The sequence below is a fragment of the Diachasmimorpha longicaudata genome, chromosome 7 (genome assembly GCF_034640455.1).
Source record: "Diachasmimorpha longicaudata isolate KC_UGA_2023 chromosome 7, iyDiaLong2, whole genome shotgun sequence".
NCBI lineage: Eukaryota > Metazoa > Arthropoda > Insecta > Hymenoptera > Braconidae > Diachasmimorpha > Diachasmimorpha longicaudata.
Window position 1 is genome coordinate 7,330,036 of NC_087231.1, and position 17,357 is coordinate 7,347,392.

General features: G+C 38.7%; 2 protein-coding genes across 6 annotated transcripts; one reads left to right on the forward strand and one right to left on the reverse strand.

Moving 5' to 3' along the window:
* The first annotated feature begins 351 nt into the window (after positions 1-351).
* On the forward strand, positions 352-6,152 carry LOC135164411 (RNA exonuclease 1 homolog). Its single transcript, XM_064124708.1, has 6 exons — positions 352-691; positions 1,287-3,275; positions 3,343-3,491; positions 3,836-4,758; positions 4,881-5,140; positions 5,242-6,152. The coding sequence occupies exons 1-6, from the start codon at positions 592-594 to the stop codon at positions 5,325-5,327; spliced, it is 3,507 nt and encodes a 1,168-aa protein (XP_063980778.1). The 5' UTR covers positions 352-591; the 3' UTR covers positions 5,328-6,152.
* On the reverse strand, positions 5,994-16,996 carry LOC135164416 (solute carrier family 41 member 1-like). Of its 5 annotated transcripts, none has more exons than XM_064124729.1 (7): positions 15,850-16,996; positions 15,502-15,591; positions 9,674-10,001; positions 9,319-9,498; positions 8,352-8,791; positions 7,914-8,134; positions 5,994-7,856 (listed from the first exon to the last, which is right to left on the reverse strand). In XM_064124729.1, exons 1-7 carry the CDS (start codon positions 15,852-15,854, stop codon positions 7,513-7,515), a joined length of 1,608 nt encoding a protein of 535 aa, XP_063980799.1. In that variant the 5' UTR covers positions 15,855-16,996; the 3' UTR covers positions 5,994-7,512. The 5 variants fall into 5 exon arrangements, with proteins under 5 accessions (XP_063980799.1, XP_063980801.1, XP_063980800.1 ...); XM_064124731.1 differs by having other exon boundaries at positions 16,317-16,847; XM_064124730.1 differs by having other exon boundaries at positions 15,666-16,847.
* Between the last annotated feature and the right edge of the window lie 361 nt (positions 16,997-17,357).

Genomic DNA, 17,357 nt, shown 5'->3' on the forward strand with positions numbered 1-17,357 from the left:
TCACTCTCCGTCATTCACGTCAGTAGTACTCGTGGCGCCCCGTTTCCCGTGGGGTGAAACTACGTCGGTAAAGTGGAGTGCTGGCGTCACTCAAACCCCCAGAACTGAGCCTCTACTTTAGTCGATCCTCTTTGGTTAGGAGTCTCCCCTATAAGCGTTGTCTATCGGTTTAATTTTTTATTTAACGATAAATGAGAAATTAATTATATATTTTATGTGCTGTACAAATAGCTGCAAACCTACTACAAACGAAAGAATTAATTTAGTTTGAGGTAAACAATCACCTATTGGCTGTCTGCACACTAATGCAGTAACACTCAAGTAAAGTGTAACCTCATAGTTAGCCATCTCTCCAGTAATTCCTGCAGCTATCAGTCGCCTCGATTGTTTTTCTAACGCCAATGTCTCTTAATTATCTTTGATAATTTACAAAAACGCGAGACCTTCAATTAAATATTTCCCCGAGACTGTTTCAACTGTCCCACAGTGTTCTCTTGCAAATTTCGAATCACTGGAGACTCGAATGATGACCCTGTGACGCTCTGAAATTATGAAATTGACGAAGGGAGGAATTTACGCAATGAAACAGTGATGCTTCCTTCAACAGGCTACTTCAAATCAATAAACTGTCCATTTTATGACAGTGGCTCTTGTGACAGGCCCTACTGCCACTTCAAGCACGTGCGAAAAGGTAATTGTTGCAACATTTCCATAATGTTTACCACGATTCTCATTCCTGCGAAAACAATAGATCATCATTATACCAGTAGAAGTGCTTCAATTCAAATATTATTGACGCTACTCCTGGGTCATGCCCTGGATCAAGTCCAATGCAGTTAATCCTTAAATGAATTCGGAATATTTTTTTTAATCCATAAAATATCAACGTCTAATCTCAAGTAAAACACATCGTTGCGAATGCGCATGTTTTCCAATCCCATAAATGTTGTGGTGAAATATAATAATTCAGAACCACAAACATTCCTGCAGGGTCGTGTACTCAAGGCCATTTAATAGATTGATAAACAATCAGTTCCAGAACTCTCAGGGGTCATGATACTTATTGGATAGGACACAGTTTTCGTCGAAGTTTTTTCGAGATTTGTCTTTTTTTTTACAAATTAATTTTTCTATTAAAATCCGTTCAGGCTCTTCGCAAAGACCATGAGCAATATTTTTCATTGAAAGGAAAAATATCTCATTTTATAAACAATTTAATTATTTTGTGAAACCCCGCGAATGATCGAAAACTTTGAATGAAGAATTACGTAAAGTCTGCATTCCAGATGATATCTCCAATCCAGCCCCCTCAATCCTTGGATACCACACAAATCATGAATCCCAGAAGGCCGTTGAATCAATGGAGAGGGGTGAAAGGAACAAAGCCACCTCCCTACAAAAAGCTACAAATCCTGAGATGATACAGCTATTAGTTTCTGGTGCAATCAACAAAGCTCTCGCTGATCAGGGGGGCACTGATTCAGAAACAGCCTCCAAAGGCATGGTTCCCACAGTAGTTGAAGGTCTAACGCCAGCATTGACACCAACTATTGGTAAACACAGTGGTGTTCCCCAGTCAATAACCAAACCTCCTTGTGTATATAATCCAACACCTATATCAGAGCTGAGAAAACGACACATCGCGGTGCCTGTTTACAATCCGATGAGAGAGAGCAAAGTTTCAGTGAAGAGAAAATCCACAGATGATTCGACAAAACCATGGTTCAGTGCTTTACCTGAATCCATTAAAAATGATCAAAAGAGAATTAATGAAATAACTTATAAGCCCACTGCAATAGTTCACGAGGATCGTGGCGAAGGACTGAATTATATTCCCACATCCAAGTCAGATGAGGGTAATTCGAGTGATCACTCAAAGAGGAAGGAGGTCTACTACCCGAAGTGTAAGAAACGTCGAGAGGAGTATGTTCCCAAGAAAGTTAAAGCTCCTCTTCAATCTGTACATGACGAAATGGCCCTCGACTCTTTTGATCCTGAGTTCAATCTGTTGGATGATATTTTCATTGGTAACCAGAAAAGTGAAAAGAGTTACGAGAGCAGTTCACAGGATATATACAGTATTGACGGAAAATTTTCGGACGAAGAGGGTCGCGATGCCACTGAAATAACTGAGACGATGGAAGTACCAAAAACTGAAATAACTAACACTGAAGGGACGATTGTTACCGATGATCTGGGACAAGAGACAAATAATAAATGCGATCAGAAAGCAGAGCACAATAACATTGCTTTCACCAACAAAGCTGACGATATTTCTGAAGAAACAAGTCTTGCAAATGAGCAGCGCATGAAATTCAATCATAAGGACGAGTCCAGAAGATGTTCGATTAGTTCGGAATCGTCGAGACACAGTGAGACACGAAAATCGAGGGAGCACTCAAACAAGGAAAATTCAACGGAGAAAAAGTCCACAAGCAGTCACAAGAGCAAGAGCTCCAGTAGCGATAAAGATAAAAAGAGCTCACACAGTAGGAGAGACTCCAAGGAACACGAAAGATCTCATTCACACAGATCATCATCAAGTAGGCGTACAGATAGCAAGAGTCGTAGTAAAAGTACTTCCCACAGTTCCCGAGATAAATCAAATGAATCTAGATCTCGTGAGGACAAATCATCGATTTCCAAAGAAAATAATCACCACAAATCGAGTAGACACGATAAGAAAAAATCTTCGAGTTCGTCACGTTCTAAATCCAATGAGAAATCATCCTCAAAGTCATCGGGGCGACGAAGCTCGAGCTCGAGTGGCAAGTCCAAAGAATCGAAAGGAATTTGTAAATCAGCGTCAAATAACGAGATAGATCACTCAGATCATGACTCAACCACCGAAGTCTTCGATAATTACATCGGTGAGGAGCTTTTGCAGTCATCGGATTCTGAGCACGATGTTGAGAAGGAGTGCCTCAAGATCTTCCAGGAGTACCAGGTCGCCGATACACCAAAAATTATGACTACGAAGCAGACGATAAAAGCTGATGAAGTGTTTGAGGAAGTAGGTAAAAAAAGAGTCGCTCATCCATCAGCAGAACACTCTGTGGTTCGTAGTGCCGGACCCACTCAACCCCTGAAGAAGGCGTCCAATCCACAGCAGACAATGTACGAACGTTGGCGAATGATGAGGGAAGCTGTTGCTGAGAAAGCCTCCAAGCAGATGAACCCTGTGAGAGAAATAAATGATGAAAAAATTGAGGTGAAGAGTACCACTTTTTGTGCTACGAAACCAACACCTTGTGATCCTCAGGTCAATGGTAACGGTAAGAGCACTTTGTCAAATGTTTTTATTCCAACAGAATAGTAGATAACTATTTCCATATTTTTTAGGCCGTGTGAGGATAGCACATGTACCTTACGCAATGTCCCTGGCACTGTCGAAAAAGAAAGTAGTTGATGCCACATCGAAACCAGTAGAATCAAAGACCGTTGCGCAGACGACAAAAGGCACTCCACGTATCGCCCACATCCCACAAACTGTGAGCAGTATTTCAAAATATCTCTTGAGTAACGTTCAAAATATTTATTCAGTGTGATGATCTTGAGGTTTTAATTTCCGATTATTTTTTTCGCTGACTTCTGATAAACATTAAATATTCGATTGGGTAAGCAACAATTGACCTTGTGTTCACCGAAATTGAAAATTAAAGTCCAAAACTCGTCAGGCCTAGGTCATAACAGATTTGAAAAGCCAAATGGGGGAAAAAGTTGCTATGCAGCAATAATCCGACAAAACAACGAAAAATAGACAAAAATGAATGAATATCAACAACGAAAAACAAACAATGAACACAACAACAGTAAATATTGTTATTAATTGCAGGTACCAACGCTGGTTCGGCCAGAGCCTTTGCAAGTGTCAACCCAGAAGTTCGCTATAAATGTTCGTCAGTATTACGTTAACCTGATGCACGATATCTGTGTGCAAATATACACCAATGGTGATGACGCTGCACAGCGTGCACTGCGTGAGGAGCTTGCCTGTCACGAGCGTTGTAAAGCCCTGACAGTTTACAAAAATTCGTGTATGCTGGCAGCTCACAGACTTAGAAAGGAAGTTGATCAGAATGTGCCAGATGGATCAGCGCCTTCTGCAAGTGGAATGCTATCGCACGATGCTGTACTTGCCGGAAAAACCAAGGGTTCTTGGAGTGTTGTCAAAGTGAAGAAGGCAGTAACAGATTTCAAAGGTTCAGCTCTGTACTGCATGCTCAAAAAATGGATCATGACTGAGATACAGCTGCGAGATAATGGCTTTCCCCGGGTCCATCCTGAGGGCCCCAAGGGCCGAGCCAAGTATTATTCAACAAGAACTCAGCCGTTGATTTCGAAAGTGCCTAATGAGAGGATCTGCATTCGGTGCGGGCAGACGTACATGGTCGATAGACGGGGCATTTCAGTTACGGAGCAGAACTGTATTTATCACTGGGGTCGCAAGTTCACGGTCAGGGGGGAGGGAAGATACAGCTGTTGCCAGCAATATGGCTCGGCTGGGGGCTGTGCTGATGCTAAGAATCATGTCTGGGATTATGTTGATTATGAGAATCAACGGGGATATGTTTCGACGTTACCTAAGGACTGTTCTGGCGAGCCAGAGGAACAAGGAGTCTATGCTCTCGACTGCGAAATGACCTACACTACCCAGGGGTTAGAATTAACGAGGGTTACTGTTATTAATGAGGACTGTCAGGTCGTTTATGAAACACTTGTGAAACCGGATAATCCAATTATCGATTATAATACGAGGTGAGTTATTATTTATTGTTTTCTAATGATTTTTTGAAAATTTTATTGCTTTTACACAGCATATTCCTTTGAATTCCCGAATTTTTTATTGGAAAAAAAAAATTATTCCCTTGGAATTGCAGATTTTCAGGTATAACCGAAGACAACATGACTGGAGTCACAACAAGTTTGTTGGACGTTCAGGCTACTTTATTGACAATGTTTTCGGATCACACGATATTAGTCGGTCACAGTCTGGAGAGCGATTTCAAAGCGCTTAAACTTATTCATAACACAGTTGTCGACACAAGTACGATGTTCCCCCATAAAAATGGACCACCCCATAAGCGTGCCCTGAGAAATTTGTGTTCCGAGTATCTACGTAAAATCATTCAGAATGATGGTGAGTATTATGATGTAATAAAGAGGATAGTTTAAAAGGTTTTCATATCTATATTGTCGTACTATTATCTAAATTGATGCTGTTTCACGCCTCGTTTAAAGTCGGAGGTCATGACAGTAACGAGGATGCTGTCGCTTGTATGGAACTGATACACTGGAAAGTCAAAGAGGAAGCCAAACTTCAGTGAGTGAAGGATTATCCTCGATAAATGCTGCAAAGTCATTCATCAGTTCCCTTCACTATCGATTTATATTGAAATCTTTACTATTGTACTGTCCATGACATTGCCGAGTACTTCAGCATCGACTTTTTCTCGATATAATGACCCATGGTACTCAATAAAGTCTTCATTTGTCAATATTTTCGGCGTTTTAGATTAACTTTGTCTGCGGAAGACACAACCCTCGCATTCTAATTACTTCTGATTGCTACTTAATCGAACAGTATCAATCCAATTGCACATTATTCAATTCAAAATGGAAATGTCAGCAGTAGCTATTAACCACGAATAATCGGCAAATCAATAGGAATTAGAAGAACAGTTCGGAGAATTTTGTCAAAGTTAGGTGTTCTGTTTAGTGGTTTTACAACTGGCAATATAATGTAATTAGTGTCATCTGTTCATTTTAATTGCAACGTATTTATATTCAATTTGTAGTTCCGGTAATTAGAATGTGAGAAAGAAAATTTCTCTATACGAGATCTTGCAAATCATTGTATGTTATAAGTCATTTTGTCGAGGATAAGCTGAGTACGGAAGTATGCTGACATCACTAACTCACTGTATAAATGTGTAATATACGTAATATAATAAGGGAGCGGCTGATGCGAATACAAAAATGCAGGATTACTCTTGTTTATACTTGAATACACGAACATTATCAGTTTATTTCGAAGAATATTGTCCACGAACTTCAGTATACCTACATGATTATCATTCACTCGACTACTATTTTTGTACTTCGTTGGCTATTTATATTCACACTGATTAAATGTTATTAGAACAATGAAATTCATCATTTATTATTTGCTTTTACAGATGAGAAATTAATTAACATGTTGTTATCAAAATTAGATTGTGAGACTTTGTCTTCTCTCCATGAAGCAGCATCATCAAGTAAATACTCTATCACTCGGATGACTATTTTCTGTAGTGCCGCATAAATTGATGACTCATTCATATTTATCTATTTCGATTGAAAAATATACTGAATATTTTTCCTACGACCAAGAATTTATATTTGTCGCATTTTGTATTGCACATATATCTAATCTAGGGTCCGTTCCATCGAACTCGATAGGAAGTACTTTCGACGGCACAGATTATTGACATTTTCTTCAATTTAACACTTCTGGAAATGCACAGATAGTTCCTTGGTATTCTCCAACTCGTCTTGGCAATTTATTTATCATGAAGTTTATACAAAATATGATTTAATACTGAGAGCTGTCTTTATCAAACTCAATTGTCAAATCCGTGATGTGAATGGTGTTACATTCTCTTCATTCATAAATATATACGTCCTCCAAAGAAGGACGTGACATTCAGGTGTATGTATAGTATTTACAGTGAGTTTAATCTACTACTTAATTCAAAATTTCTATACACTCTCGTGATCTACATCACCTGGAGATCTATTGTCTCTCAAAGATATAGATGAATTTTTTGATCATTGCACATTCCACTAGATTGCCTGAGTGTGATTCTATCCCTGCATTTATCATAAAAATCGCTGATCTCCATGGATCTAGACATATCCTATACATCGAGACTAGTCTCAATGAGATCTTACAAATTAATATCATACGTTTTACACGAAATTTTTCGGGCATTGCTCACTTCATTAGATACTATCATGAAAAATAGAGGGGATTTTTTTACAGATTTGGGGATGATTTCTATGGACAATTCCTCTCAAAATATCGAAGGCCATTTTACTAGACTTTTTGCTCACCCGAAGTGGTGATAAAAAGGCAACTATGACAAGATACTTCAGTTTCATTGAAACTTTTCAGCTAGTTAACGATTTTAACACAACATTCATTAACCGTAATTGCATTGAACAGCTAAGTAGGTTTTGTTTGTTCGTTGCATGCCTCAACTGTCGCTATATTGAGAGCCAAGGATTGTTAGGTTCTGCTGTCATCGTAATTATGTTTTCGTGGTCCTATGACTAGTCAACACAATGAAAAAGCGAGCTGTTAAAATTTTAATTTGTTGGAAATTATTGGCGGATATCTACAGACTTCTCTACTATCTTTTAGCTGATTCTAATCGCAAATTAGTGTTGAGTTTGATTAGTCATGTAACCATTATCCTCCATGATCCACTTCGTTTTCTTCACGTATCGAGAAAAATACTAAACTAATTTCTAAGGCTTCAAAGTTTCGTCGTCGTACTCCTGATCACCGACGAGATACAAAAATTGGAAAGCTATAGCAAGCAAACTAATACCTAGGAGATCTCCCATGGCAGTTAGATAAGGAATCGCTGAGTTATCTGGATCAATTCTCCTTTTCCACATCCAGTGGATCATGATGTAGGCAATGTACAGGAGTGCTGCAACCTGGAGCATTGCAGCACAAAGATAAACGAAGACGAAGAGTGGTGTTAGTGAAGTGTCGCCGTCCTTCATGTATTTGATCATGTATATGAAAATTATGTGACCAGGTATTACCATGGCCATCAAAACTCGTGTCGTTCGAGCGTGCAAACCTGAAAGACCAATATTTGTTATCGGGGAATATGTGGAATGCAATTGCGTGGTATCACCTTTTCCAAAGAAATTTGCGATTGGAGTGATGAAGATCACCGGGTGGGTGTGGCCTGGTGGAATCAGAAGGGTTCCCAGATCTGCCTGTTTGTGAAGGGCTGTTGATATTCTACTTGCTTGCACTGCAACCAAGTTGCCACCGACTCCGTTAATTACTGGTTGAAATACTGTGAGATTCTCGAAACGAGAGACCATGAATTCTAGGATCAATCCTCCGCAACTGAAAATAATTGAGTGAGTATAATTCAATTATTAGGGAGAAGAATATTTTTTCTAATAGATCCACATTTAGACTCAGACACGATTGGGAATCATCTGGACGTTTTAATTTATGCATTGATAATCATTTAATTGATTCTCTCATTCGAATGTGATGAATCATACGTCGTATTCCGCTTGCCACGTAATCATGTCGTCAATCAATGCAATTTACTCACCTGCTGATAAGCATGGCAACCATGACCGGTGTCCATCCCGAGTAAAGCACATCATTGGTGTATTTATTCCTTTTAGCAATCCACACCCACAGGGGAGTGATGAGAATATAACACGCGATAATGAGGGGTGCTAGCCAGTCCTGCTTGTCAATTGCCTCATAGAGAATCGTGGATATCCATGAGAGCAACGCCAGAGAAGTGATATCCCCGAGACTGGCAGCAATGGGGGTTGCCACGTTATCGGGATTTATGTGACAGTGCCTCGAGAAGACGATTACTCCAGCTGTTATTAATCCGAGAACAAACGATGCAAGAGATGCTGTTACGAGACTGCTGGCACAGAGGAGGTAAGTATGGTCCAGTGATACTGTGCCATTTCTGAAGGCCCCCATCACAATCGCTACCACCGATCCTAGGAATCCAACTACGATTGCCTGGCACTGCAATTATTAGGAGTCGTTATATTCACGAAGATTAGAACTTGAGGAAACTAGATCATGTAAAATACTAAATAGTTATTGAAAAACATGCATTCGTGCGAGGGCACACTGTTAGAAATTTCTTGAAAGTTCAATTTTCAAATGAAAGGGTCCGGACAATTTTTCATTCATGTTAATGTCTATATTTGTTTATTTTTGCATTGTTGTGTAACTCAGGGAATAGAAGAAATTTAATTTTGAGATTTCAAGAGTAATTATCTAACAGTTCATGAGAATTGTATTTATCAGGGTGGGTTTAAAAGGATTAGTGAAAAACATGGTGTCAATGTGTTTAACGCACGAGTCAGAGATGATGGCAAACATAATGAAGGTCGAGTGAACGTCACAGACCGTGAATACATAATGAAATAAAATCGTGGCGCCGATGATAAGGATGTATCAGTCCAAATGGAAACTTCTGAAATGGTAGACATTTGGATTTATACGTTTTCCAAAATAATCTTGTAACTGTGACGATAATATTTCACCTGAATCAGGACTAAATTGCCGACGATCATGTACCACTGTTGCTTAGGTGCATCCATATTACCGAGATTGGCTTGGGTGGATAGACGAGAGGCAAGAGTCATCTCCAAATTTCCTTTTAATCCTAGCAGCGCTGGTACCAGAATCATCAATTCACTGACTTTTTCGAATACTACCCAATGCTAGAATCATTAATATTGCGAGCGATTACAAATGTGCAGATTTTCGGTAAAAATTCTCAGGGATTATAAAAAATCATGACTAAAGGCTGTGGCGGGGGAAATACAATGAAATGAGTTTGCATCAATATCAGTATCGATTGAAAAACAGACGGTCCATAAATATTCGAATATTTACCTGAACAATATCTAAAACGAGACCAGCTCCGACCATTCCAAGTCCAGCAACGAGAAATGGAATAAATACTTGAATTGTAATAGCGAGATAGGACTCAACAGGTTCATTGGCACCACCGCAGAGCCTGCTCTCGGCGACGACGTCCGGCAATCTTCCACCATCTCCATTTTCATCGAGTATCGTCACCTCTTGACAATCATCACCGGTCAGCGGTGCTGCCAGTGCAGCAGTCGTATTTGTTTCGGAGACAGTGCGAGATCGGTTACCGGTTGGTGTCATTCTATACGAGTTGCGTTTACTCGGTAATAGAGGCTCCTTACATGGTCCACTGCCAACAAACAAAGAAATTAACTCGACTATTGTCACATTTAACGTACGTCAGTTGAAAAACTTTGAGGCGCTTCATGTGGATGAAAATTCATCGTACTCTTCGAATTTTACTGAATTACTAGTGTGCGGTTGCAGTTCGTCCCCAACACTATTTCGATAGTGAATATTTGAACTTTTAGGCGTCTGATTGTCCTCCAGCATCTTATGAACAGACTCTCTCCCGTCAATCTTTTAACCAGGAATATGAAACAGTTGTACTTTTACGAATAGAAATGATAAGAAATACATGAGTGTGAGTTGTATCATACAATAATGCAAACACACGAGAGTACTCGCATGAAATCGGAGGTGTTTGTGTATCTCTGCTGATTGCCGTCGTGTTGTAAATCTTTTCACCCCTTCTGTCTTTGAAAAATCAAGGAATTTTTTTTTAAGACACTTTCCAAGGATACGTCAATAATCTGTTCGGACATAATGACAATTTGTATGATATGGGGTTCCCAGTAGAACAGGTCTGATCAGTACTGATTTCTATCACTGAAATTGAGTATATGGAAATTAATAATCGAAGGTCAGTGATAAACATTAGTGATAACCGGCGAATTGTTGGTGATAAATTTGTGAAAATTCGTGACATATCCCGATGATGTATTTGTCCTTGATTCTTCAAAGCTAAAATTCGATTCTCGTGGCTATTTTTACCCCCGACGAAGTCAAGGTACAACTTGTGGTATTACTATTCGCATGAATAGTCACATCGGTGCTACTTGAATTACTGACCATGCGGAGCTTCAGCACGTGGTTGCTGCACGATATATTGCAATCATTTGATGAGAGAATTCATTAAGTGCTCATAATTGTGCAATAGGTAGTTCCGTCAGTCTAAGAATATAATTGGTTTTTTTTTCTGTGAAAATTGCAGTCTATCGAGCCAAGATATTGTTATGTATTCAAGAGCATCCGCAAAGAGCGAATTCCGAAAATAGCCATCAAATTGTGTATAATATTAGGCCACAAAATTTGAAGGGAGTAAATTTTCTGTCGGACATTTTTGCATAAAAGTTCCAAATTTTTCCATTTTCCTGGTTTTGCTCCGTAAATATGAAATAAAATTCTCACCTTACAGGAAGAAGAATCTGGCAATCGTGAGAATGAGCATGAGGAGGCGCTAATTGAGGAACTGAAGTTTCAATATTTTCGCGGAAGATATTCGCGAGAATTGTTGGTGACAGTACTCGAGTATTAAACATCGAGTGATTCTCCTCGCAGGCCACTCGAGGGGCCGTATCATGATACGGTTACATCGCGACTGACATATCAGACGAGAATAGACGAGTTGAAAGAGCACCCCCAAGTGTACCGCCAACATGACGTAGGACTCGATGTAGGCAGGCGCATACTTATCGATCACAGGATACGATTGACGCGAGTGGGGCTACAATAGTCCAGTAGCGAACGGTACTGGATTTTCCATGGATTTTCCTTCTGGATGTGGGTGGCAACATAACATGGGGACTATCCTGTCGCATCGATGCGTAGGTGCAACAATTTTCACGAGAAGCAGGGAGGTATGACATTTAGATCGCTCGTATCTCAGCACATGCGGGAGTGGGTGGGTGGAATAACGTTTGAACTTTCAAATTGTTCAGGATCGAGTCAATAGAAGAATTTAATTCTTTTTCGCTTTGATGCAGTATTGGTTCTAGTAAAGAATATGTACAGTATGATATCGCGTTTTATTGGAAAACTGGAGACATAAATTGCGCTTCAAGATTTGTTACTTGATTGAAAAAAAATAATGCACTGGATTAACCGTTTTCAAATGTAGTTTGTTATGCCGATGGGTGATTTTTTTTTAACTGGGGACGACAATGCGAAATGAATTGGTCTTTCAAAATAATCGCGGTGATGTCAAAGGGAATAATTTAATTATTTTCCGTCCGAAGCAGCAATGATTCCAATTAATTGAAATGACGGATCAAGTGATATTCCATTATATTGGAAAACATCAAACGAATAATTATTATATAATCCAGGTAATCGGAGAGGAAAATTGCGTTTCAGGATTTATGATTTCATATTGCAGAGAAACATATGCGCTAGTACACTTTTTTTCAAATGTATTTTGTCATTACTGGTCGATCAAATTTCCGAGCTTTCATGACAGAGCACGAAAAAAACGGAAATTATATTCGCGCTTCCGATTTCATCGTGACGTCAATGGGAATGACGTAATCCTCTCCAGCGTTAATGCAGCGATGATAGCGAGAAATTAAAATGTCGAACGAAATGATAATCCATATTAATGGAAAAATCAAACAAACAATTGTTTTGCAGTCTTGGCTGCGGGAGGGGAAAATTGCGCTTCGGTATTTTTTATTTTGGTTCAAGAAAGATAAGTTTTCCGTTATCAACAGATATTTTCCATCAGAATCATCTCGGGATAGAGCTTTGTGCAACAAGTGCGGCAAAGATTTTTCTGAATCCATTGGATCCGTAATAGGTACCCGCCTGTTTGATGAGTCCTCACTGGGGAGAAAAAAATTGAGGCCGTGATTACCCTCATCGATAGAGAAATTTGAGAGGAAGGAACCTAGCAATAATTCATCAACTTTATAAATTTTGTTCAACATAAAATTTTTTTTTACTTCACCCTCACCCTCGAATAAAAAATGGGAGATCGACTTTGGCTGCACTTACTTTTAGCCCCTATTACCCGGACTAAACCCTCTCATCAGTACAATTTTAACACGCGGTCCATACGTTAAATATACCCTTTTTCCTATTAAAGTATGAATTTCGCAATCACAATGAACAATCGGTGTATTTGTCACGTAAATGGCCATCTCCGGTTGTTAACTTTTGACGTCCGGTTCGACCAAAAAAAAAATTTCAGCCCAACGTTAGCATCGAACAATAAACACAGTATTTTTTTACTGACGAAGGGTTGTCTGCTAATGTAGAATCGTATGAACTAGCGTATCAGCGTTTATGTGTCGATTGTGTTAGTTGTCACAAGTTGATATTGAGCTCAGTCGGTGGCTGGTGGTTAGTAGTAGCAGGGGCAATTTGTATTCTGGTAACTTCTGGACTAGGTCACATCCATGGAGGCCCACTTTTCTGATTACCCGGTTAAACGTGTGGATTTCGTTCTAATTTTTCAACGTCAACGCGGTCGCCAGCTGATGTCTCTGTATTATCTTATGTTAGGGCCAAAATTGCGGTCTTTATTGGTGCTGGACTGGGGGATGTTATTTTTATTTCAAGTGTGAATTGACTTGTACAAAAAAAAATCAGTAGGATAACCCAGTGTATTCGCTAGAAAACTCTAATACATTTAGTTTTATCTAAATTGAATTTAGTTCAATTTAATTTTATTGCGAATTCTGTTGGTTCTTTACGATTTTATAAATCCGTTCGGGATTTTCCCATTTTCTTATGACTCGGTGAACAGTTTCCAGAATCTGTATCGTTCGACGATATTCCCTTCGGTAAAAACTCAAGGCTCTTTATGAAAATGTTAGAACAAACGTCGTAGACACACGTGGTGGGAAAATAAACCCGTTTCACTGATTATACGTTGCAGTACTGAAGAAAACGATTAGCATATGCAGTTGATGTGTTGCTAATAATCGTTATAATTTCAAAAAATGGATAAATCGGATTCGGATGTGCGCATCTGGAATTCCATTGTATAAACAGTTTATATCAAATAGTCTTCGTTTTTTCATTATCTCCGTCATCAAGGAACCGCAGTATTCTCTTTAATTGCCGATGTAAAATGCAATTGCTATTATTTTTTTTTCTCAGCCTTGAATTATCGTAGTAGTTTGCGTGACGACGTCATTTTAATCTACATTCATTGATCATGAGGTGGGGCTGACTGAGACATTGCAATCGATACGTTGGTTTTGGGAAATAAATAAGCCACTTGAAGGTCCTTTGAGCATTATGCACCGAAATAGAGTATTTGGTTGAAGGGAATCGGGGGCTGCCAGATCTTGAAAGGGATATTGTATGGAAATTGCGGGGGTTGAAAATTACTAAAGGAATGATGCAGTCATGCGATAAATAGTGTTTGGAAGAGAGGATTGACAATGACAATTGTTCTACAAATATAAATATAACTTACCTAACAAAATCGAACTCCGGCAAAATAAACTTAATAAAAACATTTGAACCGACAAGTTTAAAGCAATGTGACCTGAGACATCATGATTACATTGTAATTGTATGGTGCGTGTAAATTAAATTTCCAAGATTTAAAAATTCTTAGTTTAAATAATACAAAACCCCCTTAAGAATCGATTCCTTACTCCTTCCGTATATCGTGACCAATAATGAGGACACACAGCAAGGAAATGAACTTGTTGTCAATAGCCCCGAGCCAATTCGATTAGAAAATTGCAAAGTTGACAATAAAACAACAGCTGGATGCACTCAAATCTCAGAGATCAATTCAGTAATGGATTATGACGACTGACAGCGAATCATAAAAAATTATTATTCGTCACGCAAGGGACATAATCTTTAATCAAGAATTATAATTTATTCTTGAGACAAAAATACTCATTCTGAACTCAAGAGCGTTACGATTCTCAATTTAAAAAGCAAAACCTTAATTTCACGTTTTTTTTAGCTCTCTGCGATCGATAAATCAATAGATAGTGCCAAGAAAATGGAAATGTTTTTATCATCGATATGTAAATTTGATGGGAAAATTGAATTATTAATTAGGGAGCAATGAGTGGGGTAAATTGATTTTTTATGCATAAAAGTGAGTAGAAAAACGTATCAAAATGGTGGGGAAACTACCCAGCTCAATGATGATTAGTTAAATGCCTTTAAACTGTATAGTGGTGCGTTACTCTCCGTGACGGCGGGATAGGCTTGCGGCCACATCTAATTGACATTGTCACTGATGTTCAGGGCCGTTTACGAACCACCGTGAATCGACTTGGTTCGTTTTGTTCCTCGAGCACGTGGTGCTACCGCCCATTGTTCCCTACACTGTTGCGCTGTTACTGTTTGTTATTCCCTGAGTAAACTGTCTTCAGAGGAAAAGAGTTTTGATTTTTACGAATCTATTAGCTAATACTGGTGACATTATTGAACATTTGGGACTGATACTTCCGGTCCAATTCTTGACAAGAAAGAGTAGGAGTTTCCGACGTACAAGTGCCTAGGCATTTTATTTTATTTTTAATATGGAAATAAATTTTCCTTTTATCTAGACTTTTTTAGTGTCAGAAAATCGTCTGCGAAAATTCGAGGCATTAATGATGTTCGTGACGGAAATTAGCGATAATGTCATTAAAGATTTACTACGAAATCGCGGAAAGTCAGTTTTTACTCATTAAAATTCACACTCGGGAATCTTCACTGATTGGGGGGATGAAGTTTGGGAAAATCACTGGCAGTTTTCCAACTATTAGACCTTCTTTCTCAATCTAGATAATACAGTGTAAATGATTCAGATGGGACTAAAAGGTACTCACCTCAGAGAACGACTCCTGCCTCGATTGTTGGCATGAGCGTTGAGCATTTCCTTCTCCATTTTGAAACTCATTTTAGTGCTTTTGGAAAAACTGTATGGAATACAATAATAAATTATTTCACCTATTTAATTAAATTTTTAAAAAACGCAAGAGTGATTCCTCACCCGTTAAAATCACCCTGCGAACTGTCCCTTTTCAGCTATCATCAATTATTACGTAAATTAAATTATCCAAAAATTGCAGCTGTTTGCAACGACTTTCGTCGAAAATAAATAAATAATGTAAGAGTGATTGCCTTTTAAATGCGTTATCTTTCGCGTTCTCCCCTATCTCATGTGTATCACTCACCTCATCAGCAGACGAATCGTAAAATGTTCGAATTTTTTGTCTCAAGAACAGTTAATTGGATCTATTTAAATTTAGACCAAATGTTTGATTACTGATATGACGAGTTATGAAGCAATTCTTCAGTCTCGTAGAATTTTCTCTCTGAATCTCACGACACTAAGTAGTCCTCATCCACCCAGCAATGACCACACTCGCATCTTCACCGAAGACTGATTCTCCCGTCATTTTGGTGAATTCACAGAGAAAATCTCGCGCAGGTAGCGATCGAATTCAGCTACTGATACCGTACGGCTGAGGTAATCCCAAAAAAACACGAGACAATTCTCCTCAAATATTAGTTCTATAATTCCCAAAAATTGTGTGTAAAAGGCCTGCGTAATTGCCTTGTTATTTCGCCCACTTTTCGAAATCATTGCATAACTAAAGATGAATTATTTAAACCAAATGTGAGAATTCAGGGGACTTACGCCGATTGGTAGTCAGCTTTCGACAGCAATCGTAACTTGAAAATCGCTCATTTCGATTTTAATTTTATGTAACTGTGCAGATTCCTCACCCAAGTCTTTTCTCCCTCAAAAAAAAAAAATCAAAAACAAGAACTCAAAACACTTCGCACGATGATGAACCGCAATTCACCCAATAGCACACCTGACTAAAAAATTCCACAAGCATGAGATCGTAGACTCATTCGTCCTGTCTCCGACTGTTGATCGCATTTTACAAGTTTTTAAAAAACTCAACATTTTTCACGCTCACAAATCACAGATAATTTCAATCATTGTCATAGTTAAATGTGAAGTAACAGCTTTGAAGGGCTGATTTTTTTTGACAGGTTTGAAGATTAACGATCAGATTCTATCGTTCAAGATACTGTCTGCTACGCGATGGCAGAGTTAGTTGGCACTGACAGATCTAACTATTTCATTCACAGTTGCCAGTGCTTCGCTGTGGCACATCGCTATCGTGTTATACGCTTGGTACACGCATGAATGGGGCACGTATAAACGCATGCGATTACCCGGTGTTAAGATAAAGAGCATGTCAGAAAGACAAGGATCAACGATATTGGAGGGGGTGTAGGTGGGCCAGGGGAGCGGGGTGCGTAATATCAAAGAGTATTTACTTTTGAAGAATTATTATGTGAGAGTAAAATGGCACAACTGCTGGAGCTGCCAAGGTATCGATTCGGTCCAGCTCATTTTCAATCTCGGAGACGACTAGATATCAACGAGACAACTGATTCAAATGTTTCGACTAAAAATAGATAATAAATCATTCGCTAAAAAACACTAATTAATCAATTAATCAACGTTATCTTATCAAAAATTGCCGATAATAATATGGAAATTTTCCCAGATCTTTTTCCTTTGAATGCTTCATTATATTATTGTCGGTATTAATTTTAGCAGCTTCAGTTTCAATTGATCTATTTTTTTTCTGTCATAAATAACAATGTTGTATCGAAGGATACATGGATGTACGAATACTCGATTGTGTACGTGTATATT